General features: G+C 37.4%; 1 protein-coding gene across 1 annotated transcript; it reads left to right on the forward strand.

Annotated features, from left to right (window-relative positions):
* Window positions 1-6,617: 6,617 nt before the first annotated feature.
* tars1 (threonyl-tRNA synthetase 1) lies at window positions 6,618-22,151 on the forward strand. The gene is made up of 19 exons (XM_026188126.2): window positions 6,618-6,785; window positions 7,496-7,573; window positions 7,896-8,086; window positions 9,480-9,603; window positions 10,138-10,262; window positions 11,018-11,135; window positions 11,232-11,296; window positions 11,700-11,778; window positions 12,008-12,154; window positions 12,659-12,757; window positions 13,871-14,037; window positions 14,628-14,790; window positions 16,095-16,232; window positions 18,217-18,294; window positions 18,379-18,479; window positions 19,733-19,837; window positions 20,093-20,165; window positions 20,940-21,054; window positions 21,184-22,151. Exons 1-19 carry the CDS (start codon window positions 6,726-6,728, stop codon window positions 21,330-21,332), a joined length of 2,175 nt encoding a protein of 724 aa, XP_026043911.1. The 5' UTR covers window positions 6,618-6,725; the 3' UTR covers window positions 21,333-22,151.
* Window positions 22,152-22,397: the final 246 nt, after the last annotated feature.

The raw sequence follows: 22,397 nt of genomic DNA on the forward strand, positions 1-22,397 counted from the left end.
TCAGCTAAACTGTTTAACCTGTAGTTCCTCCCATTAGAACAACAGATCATTGTTGCTAATGTAAATGTGAGATCAGCTGATGAATCACAACATCAAAACTACCTACATAATCTTTGTGCTTCTCTTGCGTAGGTCATCTCATGTTATCAATGAATGCAAATGTAAAGATGCTTTGCAGTCAGCTGTCAAACTGGAGCCTAACACCATCATCCCAACTTGTTATCTTAGATTTCTGAAGCAAGGCAGAGCAGAAGAACATCACTGCATTTCCATGAAAAGGAAAGGCAATTAATAATCTTTTATATTGCTTATTTGGTAATAGATTACCATGAATTAAACATTTTTAATTGACTTGAAAAATGTTTGCCAAAAATATCAGAAGATTTCTATTTTGCCAGTGACTGATTTTTGTTGGCAAATTATGTTTCTCTGAGCTCCAACTTTGTTTTGTTAATTGACTTTTGAATACAGATACCATGATTTGGAAGAATGATGTGAATTTCATTGTTTCTAACTTGCTAAATACCATATGCAGATTTTTATTAATGTCTATATAAGAAATACAATCACCCGAAGCACAAAATGTACCTTGATATTTCAGTCATGGCACACTACAGACTCTAAAGGATAACTAAATACATGAGTCAGTCCATTTGCACAAAGTTAATTGAGACAGAGGAAGTTAGGAAAAAATCTCCATAATAGGTAATATTTAGAAAGGTCAACATTTACATTATGGTAATACATGCATTATGTGCAACAGCAGCAGATTTCACACTCATCTATATTTGTTTTATGTATTTGAACTGTGGGGAATAGCTGTATGTGTTTACTGTGGTGTGCTTTCAAAGGGGGGAAAACAGCTACTGTGCCTTGGGCAAACATAAATACTCAAGAAACTCATTCGACTTGGTATAATATTAGGGGTAGGATTTAGGTTAGGAGTTTATATTAGACAATAAATAAATAAAATAAAACATTTCTAGAAATGTAAAAACCCCTGTAAAAACAACCACGTGTGTATATATGGGATAATGGTGTTAGAAGCCTGAGATAAGGCCTGGGGGAATCAAACCATCCCATAAGGGATTCCGAGGCAGATGGTTGTCTGCCTGGTTGTGGTGGGCAGCGAATCCTCCTGCCCTTGTCTCTGACCTGGTGTCATCCTTTTCCACTATGAAGGGGAGCTGAAGGCCAGTGATTTGTCACACTGGAGTCTGCCCTTGAAGCAGGAACACAGTGGGCTTTTTGAACCAGGCTGTAAGGACACTTACTGAGCTGTAGTGTGAAACCTGGATGTTTCTTTCTTATGACCTTCATTAAGTGGTCTTAAGAGATATTACCTTGTGCAAGTTTGAAAACATCTTCCAACACCCTCAGCTATTCTTATAAGCTATCTCAATTTATTCTTTGAACTCCAGATTTTACCTCTTTATTGCATCACAGATACAAGGCTTTGTTTTGTGGATACCGCCTTAGGTAAGAATTAGTGAGATTGCTTTAACTGGCCTTCTCTAAAATTCATACATTCTTTTATGAAGAGGTATTTCCCATTACTGTCTAAGAGAAATACTTCACTTATGATATGCTACAGCAGCAAATGATGATGTCACAGATTATGTGTGGGGAAAAAAATAAATCAAGATCAAATAAAATATTTATGGAGCATTCGGAACAAATCCCATCATGTATTCACCTCTGCCATTTCCCTTTAATGTGAAGCAGAGTGAAAGGCACAGAAGCGCTAAGCCTCAGTCTCTAGAGAGGCCTGGAGACAAATGCTGGCAATATCAAAACCGCAGGGAGGGAGGTGACAATGTCGTCTGCTTAATTGTAAAGGAGTGCAAACTGCAGGCAGGCAAACAGTGTTAGAGGCTGACTGGAGGTGAATTCTGGCTTAAGGTTGTCCTTTGTGAGGTTTCTATACTGACACCTAATGGCTAGTGATATAAAATATTCAAATAACTGTGGATGTAGAACATAAATTTTATCATAACTGCAGAAGGAACTTCCTGAATAAATCCACTATCTGAAGGTTTTGGCATGGCCGTGTTTTTCCTTCAACTCCTTTACTTTACTCCGTTTCAATTTTTGCACTGCTTTATTTACAGACAATGAGTCTGAATACTAATTAATTTAAAAATAAAATACATATGTATGTATTTTGCATATTTCAATAGGCCTACTTGTAGTGCATGGGCACGTTTCCATTTTGCTTCGGAAACATACATCAACCACACTACTCTCTGAGTCTGAGTTGGAACTAGACCAGTGTTCAAAGCCCAAAACAGAGCCAAGAAATAGAACATGGTGCCTGACTTTTCAAGTGCTTGAAGGTTAATTATTCAAGACTCCCCTCTCCTCACAACAAGCCAAGAACAGCAGGATAGTGCGGTGAGCTGCAGCTTCTTCTTTATTCCCTTGGAGAGTGTCAGAAGTTTAAAACCACTGTTCAACTGTAATTGAAATGCACACGTTGTCTGATGTCTGGTACCTTCAAGCAAGGAGAATAAAATATAGGACAAATATAACCTCAGATACTTGGTAAGCAGAGCAATCAGTGAAATGATACCAATCAGCAACAAGACTAATCTGTTCTTTGTTATTGTGATTATGCATGCATTGTGAGCGTAAATTATGTGCAATTAGTTTGCTCATCTGTTTAAAGATAAAAAAACACATACAGGTACTTCATGATGAATATGTTGGGTATGTGAGCAACAACATAATGAGATTAAGGATTTTGATAATTAGGTTTCCATAGTTTTATAAATCAATTAAAGCCTGAATAAGATTGTTGTATTACAAAAAAAGAGAGAGACAGAATTTAAGTACAAAAAGTGGAAGTAAATTGCGAAAGTTACATTGTGAAATATGCCCCCCCACCCCACCACCCCCAAAAAAAGCCTCTTTTCCTCTTCCTTAAATACTTAAATACCTCTTTTCTCAAAACTATCAAAATCTTCAGCAAGAAAAAAGAAAAAAAATTTGCTTAATGCTGATTAAAATGCACATTTAAAAATTAAACAAATTTGAAATGATAACAAAAGGCATAAATCTCTAATATAAATGGTCTGTATTTATATAGCGCTTTACTAGTCCCTAAGGACCCCAAAGCGCTTTACACATCCAGTCATCCACCCATTCATTCACACACTGGTGATGGCAAGCTCCATTGTAGCCACAGCCACCCTGGGGCGCGATGACAGAGGCGAGGCTGCCGGACACTGGCGCCACCGGGCCCTCTGACCACCACCAGTAGGCAGCAAGTGAAGTGTCTCGCCCAAGGACGCAACGACCGAGACTGTCGGAGCCAGGGCTTGAACCAGCAACCTTCCGATTACAAGGCGAACTCCCAACTCTTGAGCCAGGATCGCCCCAATATATACCCAATATATACCCAAGTCCAATATATACCCTATCCTTTATAAACCACCAAGAGTTTACAAGCAACAATGTGTGTGGGCTCATCATTCACCAGGCTAAATGCACCTCAGATAAAGATGAATAAATGATAGCAGCTGACCTTTTTACTACACACGGTTGTAAACTGTGAAAGAGAACGCTAGTGCTGTTTAAGAAATGTAATGTCTTAAAGGCGCTGCTAGAAGAGTTGTTACTTTGTCCATCAGGAATACACTGTCAAATTAGAAAGGCGTTATCTTCTAACAGCTAGCCAGCTGGATTGCCTGTTTAACTGTGAACTGATTGCTCACAAACAAGCAATCACAAAACTGCTATAATAACACTGGAAAACAATTCTCTGATAAGGTCATTGCAGGAGCGGATAAAATGTGTTTGTCAATATTTCCTTGGCCAAAGAACTGACACAATGCTGAATGTGACTCCATTAGTTAAAATGCAATAGTGGAATAGTAGTGGTTGCTACTGGCAACTGAATGTTCAAATAAAACCAGCTGCTTGTGGCAGAACAGAGAGTATTAAGACCTCCTCTTCCCCTTTCCCTTTTGGTTTTACACTTGATAAATGATTTTATTTTTAAAAGTAGCTCTGTCAGAATATAACTGGGAAACTTGATGAAATTGTAGCTGTGAGCCTCAGGGCAGATGGGTGGGTGCATGAAGAATTCCCGTGATGCTGAACAAAAGGAAAGCACATTTCACATTAAATAGAAGAAAGGATTTCAATCCAAATCAACAGTGGTCTAATGATGCCTATGCGCCATGTTACTCATGTCCCTTCTGGGCAACCATGTTAGCCATAATTTCCCAGTATTTAAAATACACTAACAACTCCTTATGAAAAAGACAGAACTTTTTATTCAGCTCAGAAATGTTTTTATCCAACTTGGTAGTAAGCCTGTGGTGTTCTTTAATTATGCAACTAAACTTGTTTTTATGTGTATTCATTAATTTCATTTTATTTTGCAGGAAAATCTAAAAGCCCACAGTGCAAAGGCATCCTTGTTAAGGGATTGTCCTGATTTTGCCATAATTGTATATTTAAGCGTGATGGGCTGTCTCTCTCTCGTGACTGGTGACCTGTCCAGGATTTGCCCTGACTCTCACCTTACCTGACAGTTAGCTCACTGAATGGCTGGATGGAGGGATGGATGGATGGATTAATAGCTGGATGGACGGATGTAAGGATGGATGAATGCATAGATGGATAATCCAGTTACAAATGTTTTTATAGCACATATGATAGCAAAACAAATTTAGATACCTGTTTGTTCAGATTGTATTGAATACACTAGCTGGCATAACAGCGATGAGGTGTCTATTCCAAGTTTCATTTAAACAGCTTGGAATGTAATTGGTACACATACATTTTCACCATTTCAGATTAAAATAACCACCCTTGTCAATAACTCCAATATGTTGGGTAAGAGCATAACAAAACAACCATGACCCAGAATCAAGATATCACCAAAATTCACCTGTTTATTTCCCTGGTCTCCACGAAAGTCAACATCAAGTCAACAACTTTATTTTCAGAAAAATCTATTCTTTCTGCCCACACAGAAGTCGCCTGGACTGTTTTGCTGGGGTATTGCTTATTCCAGTCATTAATACCAGTGCTATTACCCAGAAAATTGAGCTCATGTCTTGAACCAGTTCTGGACTTTTAGGCTGCTATCACTAGTTTTGGCCCTTATACCTTACTTTATCAATTACATGAACAAAATAAATGAATAAATAAATAAAACATAGTTATAATAATAATTTTATCCCTTATAATCTGAAGGCCTTGTGACACAATTTAGAGAAATAAAAATAACTTGCTTATATCTATAGCAATTAGAAAGGTCACTTTTAAACACTGATCCCTGCGGTCAGAACATAAGAAAACATTTCACAATGTTTATATTGACCTTATTAGAGTATGCCTTTGTGGTAATAAATTCCACTCTATGGACAATCATTTTTGATGCTTTTGTGTGTATGCTCAAATAACAAATGTACAAACTTATTGTAAATGCTTTGAACTGGGTGTTTTCTGCAAAGAAGAATCCACCCTGCTTTATTTTAGAAAAAAAGAAAAGAGTTCAGGAGAAGGACAAATGACATCACTATCCTGTCTTGAAATTTTCTTTTTATTGTATTGAATACAAAAGATAAAAGTGCAGAAGAGCAGAACCCATTATGTCTCTGCCTACAATGTTGCATCAGAGTAAGTGAGAAAAGTCATCATTTCTCGGATATTCTGATGCAACAATACACATTTATTCCGGTACTCTAAAATCCTTGAAACACAATTAAAGGAAATGGAAATTGCAGTAAATCCATAAGTGGAATGTGTGCGTGTGGTGCATCACACACTTGAAAACCTAAGATGAATTTCAACTACAGAAATATGAAAGATCATGTGAAAAAGTTTACCAATCACTCCTAGAGTCGAAGTGACAATAGTGTCTCATCACAATGTGTTTTTTTTTTTATGTTCAAAAATTCTATTCTTTGGAAAGTACTTCAAATTTATGTATACAATTAGCTTAATGTAAATGCCTTGAGCCAGACATTTTGTTTAAGTACTTTACTTTAGAAAAACAGTTTGGGGAAGTGCAAATGATGTCATCTTATAAAAAACCATCGACTTTATGTTGTTGAATAAATAAGACATACAAGAGCAAAAGAGCAGTCTCAATCATACCCATTATATCTACAAATCGATCTATGTGTTTTTATATTACCTGTTTAGATCTACATACAGACCTAGTGCGCAATGTTGCGTCAGAATCTGCTGATGCAATAGACTATTCTGGTAGCGTGAAGGTTACAGTAAGTCGTTAATAAAATGCGAAAAAGGACAGATCATAGTGGCCTCATCACAACGTGTCTTCGTGCGTGTGTGTGTGTGTGTGTGTGTGTGTGTGCGATGCTTCTACATCCCGTGCTTCATACAAGGTGCACTGACCAAGTGTTCAGGAGAACAACTGAAATCGAAAATCATTACATATAAATAAATAAATAAATAAAAATCTAGCTTGATATCGTGATATGTGATTGCATTTCCTTATTGAAATACATAAAATGAGGTTTGGCATTAGACTTTTTAATTAATGGACACAAACTTTGAAAGAAATACGACGTGTTACATCACCCTCCTCTGACAGGAAGCACCGCCCAAGAGCACCGCCTGCAAGCTTGCATCAGAATATCCGGGCAACGTCATCAATCTTTCCCCGGCACCTTGCACCGCTTGCAGTAGATATACCTCAGACTTTATCTCTCGGTTTAAAGTAGGATAGCTTTAAACTCCTTATGGCTGAGAAGACTGTCGTGGATAAAATGAGCGAATTACAAGTGGACGAAGGCAAAAAGGTGAGACTTCAGTCTGTGTTTTAAGTCATGTAAAGCGGTTTGCAGTTAGCCTAGCCTATCGTTAGGACCATGCTGTCATTTAGCCACTCAGTAAGAACTTTTCGGCTAGCTGGCTTTCATGGGGATTTTTGTGTTGGCTTTACTGAAAATTGTTCATCTTAAGGGAACTAGCGAAAGTGTTCATTATTTCATGTTTTTGTTATGAACTTTACCACGGCAACAACAGTTATGTCTATTTGGCTAAGTTGGTTTGGCTAATGTAGCAAATCAGTACACGTACACTAAGGCTCAAGCCGGACTATATTCAGAATTGCGACAGTTTAATATTTCTTTCTATGTTGGTAGGCTCACACACGTCAGACCAGCTTAAGGTATTGAATGACTAGCTTGGGTTCTCCTTCTAAATCGGCACACCCAAGTGCTTTAAGTAGTTGTAACACAGCATTTTGTGCAAGGTTTTGTTATGTTTTGATCTTACTGAATATGCTAAAGTAGCAACAAGAAAGATGTATTTAAAATAACCGATATGTATACATTTTTAATTTGCCCAATATTATCTGCATTCGTTACTATTATTAAATGATCAGTTGGTAGGAGTGTACATTTTACATTTCCATGGAAACTTTGTCCATGAGACCCTTCAAACATGTTTTTCACCTAGTTTCTTTTTTATAAAAGTTAAATAATTACATGGTGTGATATGTGTACAGGAAGGAACTGGAAGTGGTAAAGATGGAGGAAAGAAGAAGGGTAAAAATGCTGCTGAAGACTCTGGAGGCAGGGCTGAGGTGAGTTATTATATTGTCAGGAAATATATTGTCATGTTGTACTGCTATTATTAGATCTTGTTTTTCAAGAACATGAATCATGTACTTGTGTAGATCTGTGTCATCTCAAAGCAACCACCCATTGGCTTCAAGATAGTGTTTTTGTTTTTGTTGTTGCTGTTTTTTTTGTAATGACATTATTCAAAACACAGATTCCCTAAAAAAAATTTGACCCAATGATTGTTACATAAAAAATAAATACAATTAAAACTGCAATGAGTAGACAGAAGAAATGACAATGAAAGGCTTGCTTATCTACTCTCTTTTATTTTACTTTTTTCAGCTGTCACCACAGCCTCAATACATTGAGGAACGTCTTACTTTGTACACAAAGCTGAAAGCAGAGCATGATGCTCTGATGGCAGAAAGAGCTGCAAAGGATAGCAAACCTATCAAGGTTACTCTGCCTGATGGAAAGGTTGTTGAGGCGGAGTCCTGGAAGACCACACCGTACAAGGTGGCCTGTGGCATCAGGTCAGTGCTACAGAATGTACTTTTTCAAAGATGACCCCCTTTTTGTATTTCCTGTAATCATTTTTAGTTTCTAATGGCTTCACAACTCTAAAGGCAAAATTGGAAGCAGCTGGAAATCACACTTGTCAACTTTTGACTGTCTGCTGAAGACAAGAAAATAATGGGGTAAAAAAGCAAAACTTGGTTTGGTTTTGCTTGGAATGTTATCCCTTAGTACCATCCAATGTAAAGTGATTGTAAAAAGGGGTACACATGAACATAAATTTTGGCAGCTACATAACAATCATTGGGGGGGGAGGCTATCCATGTGTTTGGGTTTTTTTGTTTTTTTTTTGTTTTTTGTTTTTTTCCCATTTCATAATCTTTTTATAGATGACAAATGTCTCAGCCCCAAGACTTAAAAAGTAATTTAAGTATTTGTTTTCTTTAAATTGCACTGGACTGTTAATGGCATTATTAGCACGCAGTGTATATCCCTGTCAGTAAAAACACACATTGTAAGGCCGATATAATTACATTTGGAATGATCAATTCTCAATGTAAAACAAAATATTTAGGTTCTGTGTAGGGTGGGTAAATATCAGGATTTACTGGCAGTACACTTCTCATTACTAGTCATAGTGAAACCACCCAATGAAATCCACATATAATGAAACTTAAGTGTTTTAGTCCTACTTTTCATAATACTACAAACGTGTACATATTAACTAGATCATTAACTACACTCTACAAAAAATATTGAGGCATGCTTCTTAATTGTTGCATTCATGTGTTTTCACTCTGCCTTTACAAAGATTTGTGGGAGGAAACAAATGTTAGAGTTAGCTCATTAAATTTGAGTGTGATACTGTTGCAATAGGAAATTTCTTCCCTCTGAGATATTCGACTATCAACTGTGTCATTAAGTGGCAGAGCACGTAAAGTTACAGACTGGGGTCACAGAGTGCTGAGGTGCATAAAGGTTAACAACACACTGTTGATTCAGTAACTGCAGAGCCCAAAGCTTCCTCTGGAATTAACATCATCACCAGGAGCTTCCTAGCTTGGGTTTTCATGGCAGCTTCTGTAGTTTTGTGTAGGTGGCCCAGTACTTTTTGTGCTATGTCATTTAATATAAAAGTTTGCATTTCATCATATTTGTCCAGGCATTTACTCATATAATGATAAAATATGTGATGTCTTTGTTCTCTTGTTGGCCATTTCTCAATAAGGTAGAACAGAAATTCTGCTAATCACAAGGATATGGCAGAGCTATTCCCAAACTCCCTCTCCACATGTCTGAGTGTGAGAAAATAAAAGGCAAATTGTGTTGTGCTACATAAATAAGCATTTGCCATTTTATTTCTGTGTCTGTACATTATTGTGATGTAGACTATTTGTGTCTTGTGTTCAGTCAAGGCCTTGCTGACAACACGGTGATTGCCAAAGTAAACGATAGTGTATGGGACCTGGACAGACCTTTAGAAGAAGACTGCAGCCTTCAGTTGCTCAAGTTTGATGACGAGGAAGCTCAAGCTGTAAGTCAGATTTTTCTTTTCTCTCCCTGCTTGTACTACATTGTTTAGAAGCATAGTTTTGGAAATTGATGCTCACCATCTTCTGGATACACAGCGTCATGCTCGCTAAACATCAAAGCTTCAGTTACCTTTTGCTTTGTAAAAGCCATATTTATATACTTGCAAAATCTTCTTTTTTTCTTTTTACACAGGTGTTTTGTTTTCAAAGCATGCAGTTAAAGCCTCAGTTCTCAGTGTATTAATTTATAATGTGCATTTTCTTTTGGGTCTCCTTTGTGCAGTTCCTCAGAATTCAATGACTGGTGTTCCTGGTGTGAATTTGATAAGCAGTGTCACTAGTTCCTTGTTTTTAAACTGGTTTTATAATACTGGCTTCATTCTTTTGTATTGTCAGCTTTTTCTCTGCTCTTTGTCATTAACAAGGAATCTGTTCAGTGTCACAACCTTGATATTTCCCCTTAAAAGTCTTAGTAACACAAACGGTTTGAATACTCCTGTTTTCTAAATTTGCCAAAACTTCTGTATTTTCATTAGGTTTACTGGCACTCCAGTGCTCATATCATGGGTGAAGCAATGGAAAGGGTGTATGGGGGCTGCCTCTGCTACGGTCCCCCTATCGAGAATGGCTTCTACTATGACATGTTCCTAGAAAACAATGAGTGAGTTTCGTATGCTCTAAGTTCAGAGTTTCTGTCTAATTAGTGGTGTTAGTCTGCATCCAGTGATATTTTTGGTCTGTACCTCAGGGCTTAGCAGCTGTCAATCTGGTTTACTGTCTTCAGACCAGAAGCAAACACAAAACAGACAGATTGTAACTACACTAATGCTGTCTAGCTGGGGCTATGTGTGGGGACTGAAAAACATCTTTCTACATATTTCTGTTGGAATAACAAGTCTATTCAAATTAAACAATGAGAAACAACTTAAGGGAAGCTTTGAAAGGGGGATTGAGACACCTTCAGAAATTTCAACAAGTTTTCCTCATAAACAACTTCTTAACTTGACCTTTTTGGATCCACGTCTCTCTGCTTTAGGCTGCAGGAAAGCTTGAGCAGTGCTGTCTAATTAATTCTACAACCTCCTTAATGAAGCCATTTTATGCTAATGGGATTCTTGGAGACTGTTTTCTTTTTTACAAGGATATTTTGACATTGCGTAAGCCCTAAAGCCGAGGACTTTAAAGTAGTTGCCCATCCTTGGATGAGGTTATCTGTATTACGAAGACTTATAAAATTATTCTGTTGGACAAAAGTCTGTTCTCATGGTTAAATATCTGGTCACATCCATGCTGCCCTTTGGAAAGCATGGCAGACTAAATTTAGCAGTGGAGGCAGTTTGCATATTAATGTGGGGTTTTAAGTGAGAAAGTGTTCAGTGTGCAGTTCTTGGTGTGATTTCTTGATGTTTTGGACAGGGGTGTATCGAGCAATGACTTCCCCTGTCTGGAGAGTTTGTGCAAGAAAATCATCAAGGAGAAGCAGCCGTTTGAGAGGCTCGAGATAAAGAAGGAAACTCTCTTGGAAATGTTCAAGGTATCTTTAAACAACAGCACACGAATATGGAACAAAAATTCAATTGATTTGATGATTTTTTTTTTTTTTTAAACATAATCTTTTGTTTTTTTCTAGTACAACACGTTTAAGTGCCGCATTCTGAATGAGAAAGTCACCACTCCCACTACCACAGTCTACAGGTGGGTCAGTGAATGTAATAGTATCCTGGTGATATATTCTTTTTTTGTTTGTTTGTTTGTTTGTTTGTTAATCTCAAGCAAATCAAATAAAAAAACCAGATGCACTTTATTACAGGTGCCTCAGACTTTAACTATCATCCAAAACAATTTTTTAAAAATACCGTAATGTGACTATGATATGTGTGTATATATATTATTTATTTAAATTTGAAAGAGATATTGATTTGCAACTGCACTACTTAATTGGTTAAAGATGCTGTGTTTAGTTCTTTCTGTCACAGACTGGGTCGACATTTCGGCGCTACATTCAAAACACAGCTGGTTCTCCTAGTCAGTATTTATTTTAAATATAGAACAAAACAGGTGACTAAGTGAACTAAAGCTACAATATTTTCCATTTCAGATGTGGTCCCTTAATTGATTTATGCCGGGGACCTCATGTGAGACACACTGGAAAAATCAAGGCACTCAAGATACACAAGGTTAGACTTTTTGCTATCAGCCGTGTAAATTTATTGAACAAACTTGCAGTTAACAATATATGTGGATATAAGAGAGATTTAAAATACTGGAGTCTGTGTCCTGAATGTCTGGCTGTAAGCACATTTGTCCCTATTTTTAGAGCAAAGTTACCCTTTGTTTTATCCCCAAGGGATTTGATGGACCCAAAAGAATGATGAAAAAGCTTACGTACTCCCTTTTGTGTGCTAGAATTCATCCACATACTGGGAGGGAAAGGCGGACATGGAAACCCTCCAGAGGATCTATGGAATCTCCTTTCCTGACCCCAAAATGCTTAAAGACTGGGAAAAGTTTCAGGAGGAGGCCAAGAACAGAGATCACCGCAAACTAGGCCGGGTAAGAATTGAAATGTAAATGAGCTGTGAGTTAGGAAAATGGTCTCTTACAGGTTTCACTGTTCGCAGTCTCTTGGTATTGCAAGAAGAAAATTTGAAATGTACAGAGTAAAGTACTCGAACTAGTTTTTGAACAGTGTGAAAACATGTATGATCTTTAAATCGGTTAATAGCATGTGTAAATAAGTTTTATTTAGTGAATTGTTTGGTAAGCTCATAAACTGATTGTCACATACTGACATTAATATAGCATGATGGAAAAATATCCATGAAGCAGATTTTAGTTTGCTGGTTATTGAAAGAAAACCCATAGTCGTCAGCTCAGAGTGTAGGGTGTTGCAGCCATATTTTCAGTGTGATGAAGGCGTGGAAAAGGGCACATACCTAGACAAACCCTATTTAAAGCTTAAATATGTCACGAGGTGTCTTCAAATTGAAACCACTTGTTTGATGGCTCTTTTTAATTTTCTGTCTCTAACAAACCCTATTTTCTTTTTACATTCAGGAGCAGGACCTGTTCTTCTTCCATGACCTGAGTCCAGGGAGCTGCTTTTTCCTGCCTAAGGGAGCCTTCATCTACAACACCCTGATTGAGTTCATCAGAGTAAGGCTGAGTTGTCAGACCCACTGATAATTACTGTGATCTAACACTGAGCTTGGAGATGTAGAAAAAAGAGAGGTTATTAGGGAGAAAGTTTACATTTGCAGGAGGAAGAAGAAGAAGTTCTGCGATGATGAAAATGGCTTTATAATGCACACAAGAAAAAAACGCTCCAATTTAAGCCATGTGTCATATACTTTAATACAGAGAACTAAAAAGGGATTGGTAATGTTTTGATAATACAGCATTAAATCAGTGTCTTAAGCAAAGGCCAGATGAATAGGAAAATAATTCATGTTTTCTTTCCACAACAGTAATGCTGTAAATGGAAGCTTGACACATCCAATTTATGCTTATTTAATAAAATATTGTTTTGGCCAGGTAATAGAAAAGCATTGCTCAATGTGATGTTTACCTTCTGACACACAAATTCACTTGTGAATCTCAGAAAAGCTTATTATTATCCAACACTTATTTAAAATATATTGAAACACTGACAGCATTAAAGGAAAGCTTTATTTACACCTGTTCTATTATACAGACACATAAAAGTCAATCTTTTTCAAAGCATTTATTTTCCTGGGTTTCCAGTCAGTGCAGTCATAATAGAAAACACATTCAAGGCAATTTCACTTAAATAGATTTCTGACTGAGCAGATTTGGAGTAATGAGATTTGTTTTGTTCAAAAAACAAAAAATGGTTCTGCATTCTGCTTTCACAAACAACAAAACACCGAAAACATATCAGCAGATATCAGGATTTAAAAGAAATGACAGATTATTTTATAATATCATCTGTCTTTGATTCGAACAAACCAATCAGCTCATGGTGAATTAAAGCAATACAAAAGTGAATACCCTTATATTTCAGTTTTTTCCCCAAACTCTTCATAATATATGAACAAACAGGAGAATGCAAATATGCAGCAGTATAAACATGTTTGCTTGCAGAGTTGTTTACCATTTTATTTATGCATACGTCCCTTATTAGAGAGTCTCCAGGTGTTGACAGAAACCACTTCAGCCAGTTGTTTGTAGAGGTGATGGATACACAGAATTGTGAAGCTGAGCTTTTTGGAAGACTTTGTGAGAAAACATTGTCACGTTCATTGCCAGAGTGAGTACAGGAAGAGGGGCTTCCAGGAGGTTGTGACTCCCAATGTCTACAACAGCAAACTCTGGCAGACATCTGGGCATTGGCAGCACTACAGCGAGAACATGTTCTCCTTCGAGGTGGAAAAGGAGATCTTCGCTCTCAAGCCCATGAACTGCCCTGGACACTGGTGAGACTTCTGTTTCCTCACAATCAGAGTTGTTGTCAGGTATAGTTTCAGTTTTAAAGGGCAACTACAAAAGAATGAGGGAAAGAAAAACACTCCTTTTAATGCACAGTGTAGCAAGTGTTGCCTGTAGTGTGAAATATTTATTTTTTTAATACTTGTAATCAGAAGTAACTGCTTGTTGAAGGAAGAGCTGTGTATTACATACATGTCCATTACCATTAAATAAACTCGGACTGCTGTCACAAAAGAAAATGCTTGTCAGCCAGTTCAGCTCAATGTTTGCTGTGTTTTCAGTTGTTGGCCGAGGACACTTGCTGCTGCATTGCAGTGCAAAGAAGCAGACTGCAGTTATTTGTATTCACATCTTTTATCTCTTTCCACTCGTTCAGACTTTTGGTTGTCCACAAAGATGACCTCTCTGAAAATCACACTGTAATCAAAATTGATCTTCAAAGTGTTGAATATCAGTTAAATCAAATATTACACTCAGGTTTTCACAGCAGAGCATTTTTTAGGTATTGTGATTACTCTAGGTATAAGTTGGCAGTTGCATCTTTGTGTATTTTATACATATGTTTGTTTGGCACCAGTTTGATGTTTGATCACCGGCCTCGCTCCTGGAGAGAGCTGCCTTTTCGCATGGCCGACTTTGGTGTCCTGCACAGGAACGAGCTGTCAGGAGCTCTGACTGGCCTCACCCGTGTCCGCCGCTTCCAGCAGGACGATGCTCACATCTTCTGCTCCATGGACCAGGTGAGATGTGCATTGAAATGTGTACAACACACATTTTGGCTTTATATGAGCCCGATGAGACCAGTAAGAATTGTTTTACACTTAAAAATCTGTTTACAGTCTTGGCGTTTCCCACTAGGTATGTGGGGCCAAAAAATTATTTAAAGGATACGTAGGATGCTAATTTCCGATTAGTAGAGCAGCTTTGCATCCTACTTCAATATAATGGATATTTACGCATGGATGATCGGTTCACTTTAAAGGCAATTGTTACTGGTTGAGTGCGAAGCCTTCAGTTGAGACTGAAGAAAAGTAAAATAAATCTGAGTGTCGCATACACCCCTCCTGAACTGTCAGCAGTTGGGTTTCTTTTAACAAAAAAGACAATACCCCTGACTCTGCTATATCAACTTTTGTTTCCTCCTTTAAAGCATGACCATGTTCAGTGTTATTTGACTGAAATACTAAATTCATTACTCTTTAGAAAAGGATACCATTCATACCAGTGTAATATTTTAAGTCACATTTATTACTGAAATACTTTCTAAAAAACGTTTTAATTTTTAATACATTTCCAAAGAACGGCACAGTTGTAACTGGTGCAAACAAACAATATTTGGAAAGACCAAAAAAGTTTCTTAATTTTTCGGTTCATAAGTCTTATTACAGCAGCCGTGATCACACTGATTAATTTTCTCCGTGAAGGCACTGGATTGGATGTTTAATTATTTTGATTGCACTTGTGCACAAATTATTTCATTTTTAATTTTTCTCTTTCATTGCAGCAGCTGGAAAGCACTGCTTGTAGTCGTTTTTGTTTGTTTGTTTTTTGTTGCTGTTTGTGGTGGTGTGGTTTTGTTTTTGTTGTTGTTTTGGGTTGTTTTTTTCCCCCCCAGTATTTAGAATCATGCAAAACAGACTGCAGGAGATATGCTCTTATGTTGCATTAAATTGATAATCAGTGACTTCAGCACATGGTTTACATAGAAAAGAAAGCAATCATTTTCCTTTCAGTTATTCTTATCGTGTATTTTCCTTCACCTTCAAAGCACTCACTCGTTATTTATTTATTTATTTTTTTCAATTATGATGAAATCTTTGTGGTTGTTAGTTTTTGGGTTTTTTTGTTGTTGTTGTTGTTGTTGTTTTTAAATAAACCAAAAGTTGAGCATCTTATCAAACAAAATAATTAGGTTTCCTTCTCTAGCTATCCTAACACAAACAAACATGAAATCAGCAGCAGAAATTACATTTGTAGCCATGTCCAGATGGATGATGCAAACACTATTGCTTTTTTGTTTTCTTTCTTTTATCACTGACCTCAGATTGAGTCCGAGATCAAGGGATGCCTGGACTTCCTGCGGACTGTTTATGATGTCTTTGGCTTCACTTTTAAACTCAACCTTTCCACGAGACCAGAGAAGTTCCTGGGAGACCCAGAGGTCTGGGACCAAGCAGAGAAGGTATTCAAAAGGCCTCTAGCTTCACTACATGTAGAAAATAAGAAAACGCTCAGTCAGTGTCTCACTGGAACATTAAGATTCTGATGTGAGACATTGTTAAGATGTAAATTCTAGCGCCACTCCACTGACAGCGAATGGAGAAGTGAGATTTGCAGACCCTAAGTACATTTAAATTTTAATGAGTTTTTTTTGTGGACTTGCAATCATGTCTGAAGAAGGGTTTTTTACGCTTTGAAACCGTCCACGTATTGTTGCTTTAACTGTCTGCTTTTGCTGCCAAATCAAGTTCACAAGTTCTGTATTTTACATCTGTAGTTCGGCTCTAATTTGCTCAGCTTGTCTTTTAAACAAGCATAAACAAATAATAGAAGTGAGTTGGACTGAGTCATAATTAGGCTTTATTGCTCGGTGTTGTGGGTAACAGCGTTGCAGCTTTTCATGAATGACATCAAGCATCTCTGCTGGGACAACCTGAATTGTAGGAGATGAATCTGTAGAGCCACTGTTAAATGATGGTTACTAAATGCCACATATATACTGCATTGTTGTTCCCACAGCACTAGTCCATGAAGGACATAAAGTGTTTATTTGTCTGGCAAGCCTGTGCTGGCTGCCTTTGAATGGTTGAAAAAGTTTGACTGATGTAAAGCATGTGTTGAATTAACTTTCACACGGCCTTTACTCTTCTCTTTATCTGATTGCAGAGGTATTTTATTTCAGCAGTTGGATAACTATTTCATCTGCACATTGCCACACTCGATTCATGTCACAAAGATGTTCAATTATGTTTTCCTCTAAGTGGTTTTTTGTTTGTTTTTTTTACTCTGTTGGAAACTTTCATCTGGCAGAATAAGCTGATACATTTTGTACCTTGTTGTCACCACTTCATTGATTTTTTTTTTTTGATTTTTTTTTGATTTTTGATTTTTTAATCATGATTTTGTTTTTTGTGGTGGCGGGTTTGTCATTATAATCTAGTGCAGTCTTCTTGGTGGAGGTTCAAGATACATCCTCTGTTTTTTTTTATAACGGAAAATGTTCAAATGTTTTAAACCCATGAGCCACTAGAAAATATGGTTTACATTTTTGTTCTCAGGCACTGATAAATTACCATGAACTGTAGCTACACTCATTCTTGAATAGATAGAACATAATAGCAGGGTAGAAGAAGAGAAAAGCATACTTACTCTTTATTACTGGCTCTGTCTGCCCTTCTGTTTTTCAATTTATGGGTATTGTAGAAACCTGAAAGAGTTCCTTTTCCTTTCTGCTCCCTTTTTACAGTCACTGGTGTCATCATTCAGTTCTCAGTCCTTCCGTTTTTAATTTAATTTTCAAGCATATCTTTTGTCTGCTGGGAGAAAAGCATTACTGATGGAAGTTATTTTTAGGCTATTTCATTATCAATAAATTGATTGGTTACAGTTACTATTAAAGTTTTAAAGACTATGTAGTTTGCTGATAAGTAGCACACTACAAATATAATTCAAATGCTACAGTATAAAAATTAAATGTACTGTATCTTACTGACTGCACATGTTAATTATGGGCTGCTGCTATCTTTTTCTAATTAACAGTTAGTCACAGTTCTTAGAATAGAAATAAAAGCCATAAAAAATATCAGCTTGCAAGTTGAACAGCTGTCTTACTTAACCTGTCATCTGAAGAAAGCACTCTTTAAATGCAGCACTGACTTTTAATGATTAATGTGTCCCACACAAAGGTGGAAAATTATACACACAAAAGTGACTGGGGAACTTGGCATCGTGCTTGGAAGAAACTGCTGCATATTTCCCTCAGCTCGTTACTTCCCACAAGCAACCATAAAATATTATTGAGACGTTAGCATTTCTCAGTTCAGTGATTAGTTCCAGATGAAGAAAAGGTCAGGTCTAAAGGAGGAGCCTTGCTTAACACCTCTGTTTACCTGCACGTTTGTCAGAAACTGACATGGTAATAAAGCAGTTATTGTTTGTATTTACAGCAACTGGAGAATAGCTTGAATGAATTCGGAGAGAAATGGGTTCTAAACCCAGGTGACGGAGCTTTCTACGGACCCAAGGTGAGCTGTGCGCTGCACTAATGATGTAGCTAAACTGTGGAACTGCAGAAGGGTCGCTTTTGATCACAAGTCTTTTGTCTGCAGATCGACATTCAGATCAAGGATGCCATTGGTCGATACCATCAGTGCGCTACTATTCAGCTCGATTTCCAGCTCCCGATCCGCTTCAACCTCACGTTTGTCAGGTAACGACAAGTTTTATATGTTGGGTAATTAAATTTATGGCCCATGGGATAAGCTAAAGTGTCAGTGAGAAAGCAGGAAATCCAGTAACCAAATAGCGATGAGTAATATTCTTAATATGTAAATAAACCCCCTGACTTGGAGACAGTTAACTTGTCTGCCAAAAAAACATTACAAAATTATCTGTCTTCATTACAGCTTTATGACAATACCCAGTAATAAAGCTTATAAGTGCAAGACCAACAAAAAGGAGCACCACCATAGCAATTATCTGTTTCTCTTTATAGTGCTTAAAATGTATAAAGTCTAGAAGCAGAGCTCCCCCCCCCCCCACCCCCCAGTCTTTTTGTAACAATAATAAATGATATTTCTAGCAATAACAAAATAGTAGTACTTTCACTTTGCCTCAGTCTGAGAACACCTCAAACGGCTTCTGTCATTGTCTGTATAGCAGGAAGGAACAGACAAGAATTACAGCTGTCACAGGTGATGAGATCAGAAGTGACAGAAAATTCAGAGCTTCATGCGACTGGAAAATGTCAGTCTGTGACCTATAAATGTGATTTTCACTTATTACCATAGTTCATGTGTACAATATGATCATACTCACGTATACAGTAATGCATACTCTTTTCCATTAATGGCATTTTAGGGAAATTTTACCAGTTATGCAAGTCTCACCTATTATTATACATCTCACGATTCAGGTCATATTGTTGTCTTTTCAAACTGTCTTTAATTGGTCATTTCTTCACTGTTGTTGCATCACTTCATAAACTGTTTAAATTACATTAGGTGATGTTTGTCAGTAGCTAATTAAATGATCTGTTGCCTTGAAAATTCACCTTGGTAAATAATTAACCTGTAAAGCATAATTGAAAGTATTAGTAGAAGCTGGCAGTTGGAGTTTGAGTTTTACACATCATGTCGTGCACTGAGTGCCATCTTTCACAAAAGGGCAGTGGCTGCATGAAAATTTAGATGTTTTATTTCTGTCTGGGGGGAGGTGAATAAGGTGACATCACAATATAAAATTGAGAATTAGATAAAAGACACTCTAGTCATTAAATAGCATATGCTGTCCTCACCTGTTTGTTAATTGGCCCTCCATCATTTTCTATTGATTGCTTTTTGTAAGTCCCTCACTTAAAACGGACATAAGTCTGAGTTTTGTCCTGTATAAATGGTTGTGTTTGCTGAGGGGAAATTTTCACTCTGTTATTTTTTTTTTTTCCCTTTCCAACAACCTTTGTAGCCACGATGGTGACGACAAGAAGAGACCTGTGATCATCCACAGAGCAATCCTGGGATCAGTAGAGAGGATGATCGCTATTCTCACTGAAAACTACGGGGGCAAATGGTTTGTAAACAATCAGTTTAAAAAGGTTGATTTGTGAAGTAGCACCATTCTTGATTTTTGACATTTTTGGTTTATTGCTGTTCTTTCAGACTGTTCCCATGATTTCTTGATTAATGGGCTAGAAATGGAAGCATGACAGCTCAGTGGGGGGTGGGCGGGTGACATTTTTTTTACATGGGTTTCTGGCAGACGGGCAGGTTTCTGGCCTGTTTTTTAATAATCAGCTAAATGCAAATATGTCCTCCTCTGTTTCAGGCCTCTGTGGCTCTCTCCTCGTCAAGTGATGGTTGTACCCGTGGGACCAACCTGTGAAGAGTATGCTGAGAAAGTAAGAACTGACCTTGGCTGCTTCCGTATTTACATTTAAAGGACATTACAAACAGCACCCTCAGGCTGTTGAGCACTTTAATTTAACTTTATACATATTTTGTTATGTTATCACAGACTGGAGTCATTCAGTACTGCAGTATTTAAGGATCATTAGTTTCGTCTCTATTAAACTACTGCATGCTTTGCCGAAATTCAGCCTGCTTTGTTGCCTCAGCTTTTAAGTGTATAATTTTTTAATATTTCTGAACCAAGTCATGCAGGTTTTCGTGAAGCTGTCACACAATGTTTTATTTAAAATTAAAATTAAAGCAATGCTCTGCTACTTAATTAGGATGTTAGTTCATAAATACTAATGGATTTTTCTTCTGAACGTTTTTTGTTTTGATTACAATTTAATTATTTGACATTGGCCTAATCATGGCGAGCACAATGTTATCACACCTAATAAAACTGACTGTCAGAGCTATGAAAATAAAACTCGGTTTGTATTAATGTTTGCTTAGCTTTTAACATGTGTTGGGGACATTCTGGTTGGATATCGTTGGTGCTGAACATATTTGTAAAGGTGGTCTATAGTCCCAATATTGTAATGGGAAAAGAGAACAGCCCCACAGTCCACTGTGATTGTAATGGTTTCTGTAATATGATCTTTATTCTGTTCAGACTAAAATGTGTAACATCTACAGACTTTTTCTTGTAAGCAAATGAATTAATTTCCAAAACGTTCCTGGACTGTTTTAAGTGTTGGTTGTTTCTCTCATTAATGTGGCAGATCAAGCAGGAATTCCACAGCAGCGGCCTCATGACTGACGTGGATCTCGACCCCAGCTGCACCCTGAACAAAAAGATCAGAAATGCACAGTTGGCGCAGTATAACTTCATCCTGGGTCAGTGGCAACACACATTTGTTTCAGTCTTGTCTGTTATTCCTGTCCTTATCGCTTTCTCACTGACCATCTAGATATTGATTTTCCTTCTCTCCCTTTTTGTCTTTGCATGTTTCCCTGTTTGGAAAGTGGTGGGAGAGAAGGAGAAGACGAGCAACACAGTGAACGTACGCACCCGAGACAACAAAGTCCACGGCGAGCACAGTGTGGAGGAGTGCATCAAGCGCCTCAAACAGCTCAAGACCTCCAGGTGTCGGAACGCCGAAGAGGAATTCTAAGAAATCAAAAAACAGTTCCTTGAGTAACATGGGGGTAAAAGGTTGAAATATGTTTTTGATAGGGAATAAAACTGCCTTCAATGTTTTGTCTTTGCTCTTCTTAAATGATTTTTCTGGTATCTTCCTTTTGCTATTTTATATCACTGTTTTTAGTTGTCAAATCACATCGTTAGTATAATTTTCCCTATTCATTGTTCTTAGACAAAATCCAGCTGGTGGGAATGTAATGTGGGGATGTCTTTGAAAGGTTTTCAGACCACTGCTATGAATAAACCAGAGAACATTTTCCAAATGTAATGAAAAGAAGAGTATGAAATGAGGATGATCTGATATCCTCGTGTTGGTGTTGTTCCCAGATCATCATGAAAATGTTGTTCCAGGTTCAACATTGCAAGTGACCAATCACATTGTTGTGACGTTATTTTTTTTGCGCGCCAAGCCATTCGTGCATTTATGAAATTCCAATGTTGCAAGGACAATATCAATTCTGCTTACTGTTTATTAAAGGGTTACGGTTAGGGTCAGGGTCCGTTGATCGGCGGACAGAGGCGGTTTCACGCAGCTTTAGAACAGTTTTTTGTTTTACGTCGCTTTTTCCCGAAGTCGCAAAAGTATGACGTCACAACATTCTGATTGGTCACTTGCAATGTTGATCCTGGAACAACATTTAGTATGATGATCTGGGAACAACACCAACACGAGGATATCAGATCAACCATGAAATGACTTGTACCTCAACTGTCAGTGTGTATCACTCGTTATTTCTTCAGGGAATTGTACTTTAGTTACAATTTTGATAATTAAATCATCTATCCTCGACAGTTGTACCCTGTGGGTTTTTTTTTTTTTGTATTGTAGAAGCAGATTGTTGTTTGCCCAACAGTCACCCAGAAAATGTACAAATTAGACAAGTTTGAGTTCAGAAAAGTAAAAAAAATAATAATAATAATCCAGCACCAAGTTACAAGTCAACAAGAATCTAAATTTCAAAGCTGAAATGAGATGGCTGATGATGATGCTGGTGGGGTGGAAGTGCGGAGACTGTAAAGGGAATATATCCATGTG

The sequence above is a fragment of the Astatotilapia calliptera genome, chromosome 12 (genome assembly GCF_964374335.1).
Source record: "Astatotilapia calliptera chromosome 12, fAstCal68.1, whole genome shotgun sequence".
NCBI classification, from domain to species: Eukaryota; Metazoa; Chordata; class Actinopteri; order Cichliformes; family Cichlidae; genus Astatotilapia; species Astatotilapia calliptera.

What these genes read in the sequence shown, in the direction of transcription:
- tars1 (XM_026188126.2), top strand. Translation starts at nt 6,726, where the DNA reads ATGGCTGAGAAGACTGTCGTGGATAAAATGAGCGAATTACAAGTGGAC. An exon ending in TCTGGGACCAAGCAGAGAAG is followed by an intron (nt 16,233 to 18,216) that starts GTATTCAAAAGG and finishes TTGTATTTACAG; the next exon opens with CAACTGGAGAATAGCTTGAA. An exon ending in GCAGTATAACTTCATCCTGG is followed by an intron (nt 21,055 to 21,183) that starts GTCAGTGGCAAC and finishes CTGTTTGGAAAG; the next exon opens with TGGTGGGAGAGAAGGAGAAG.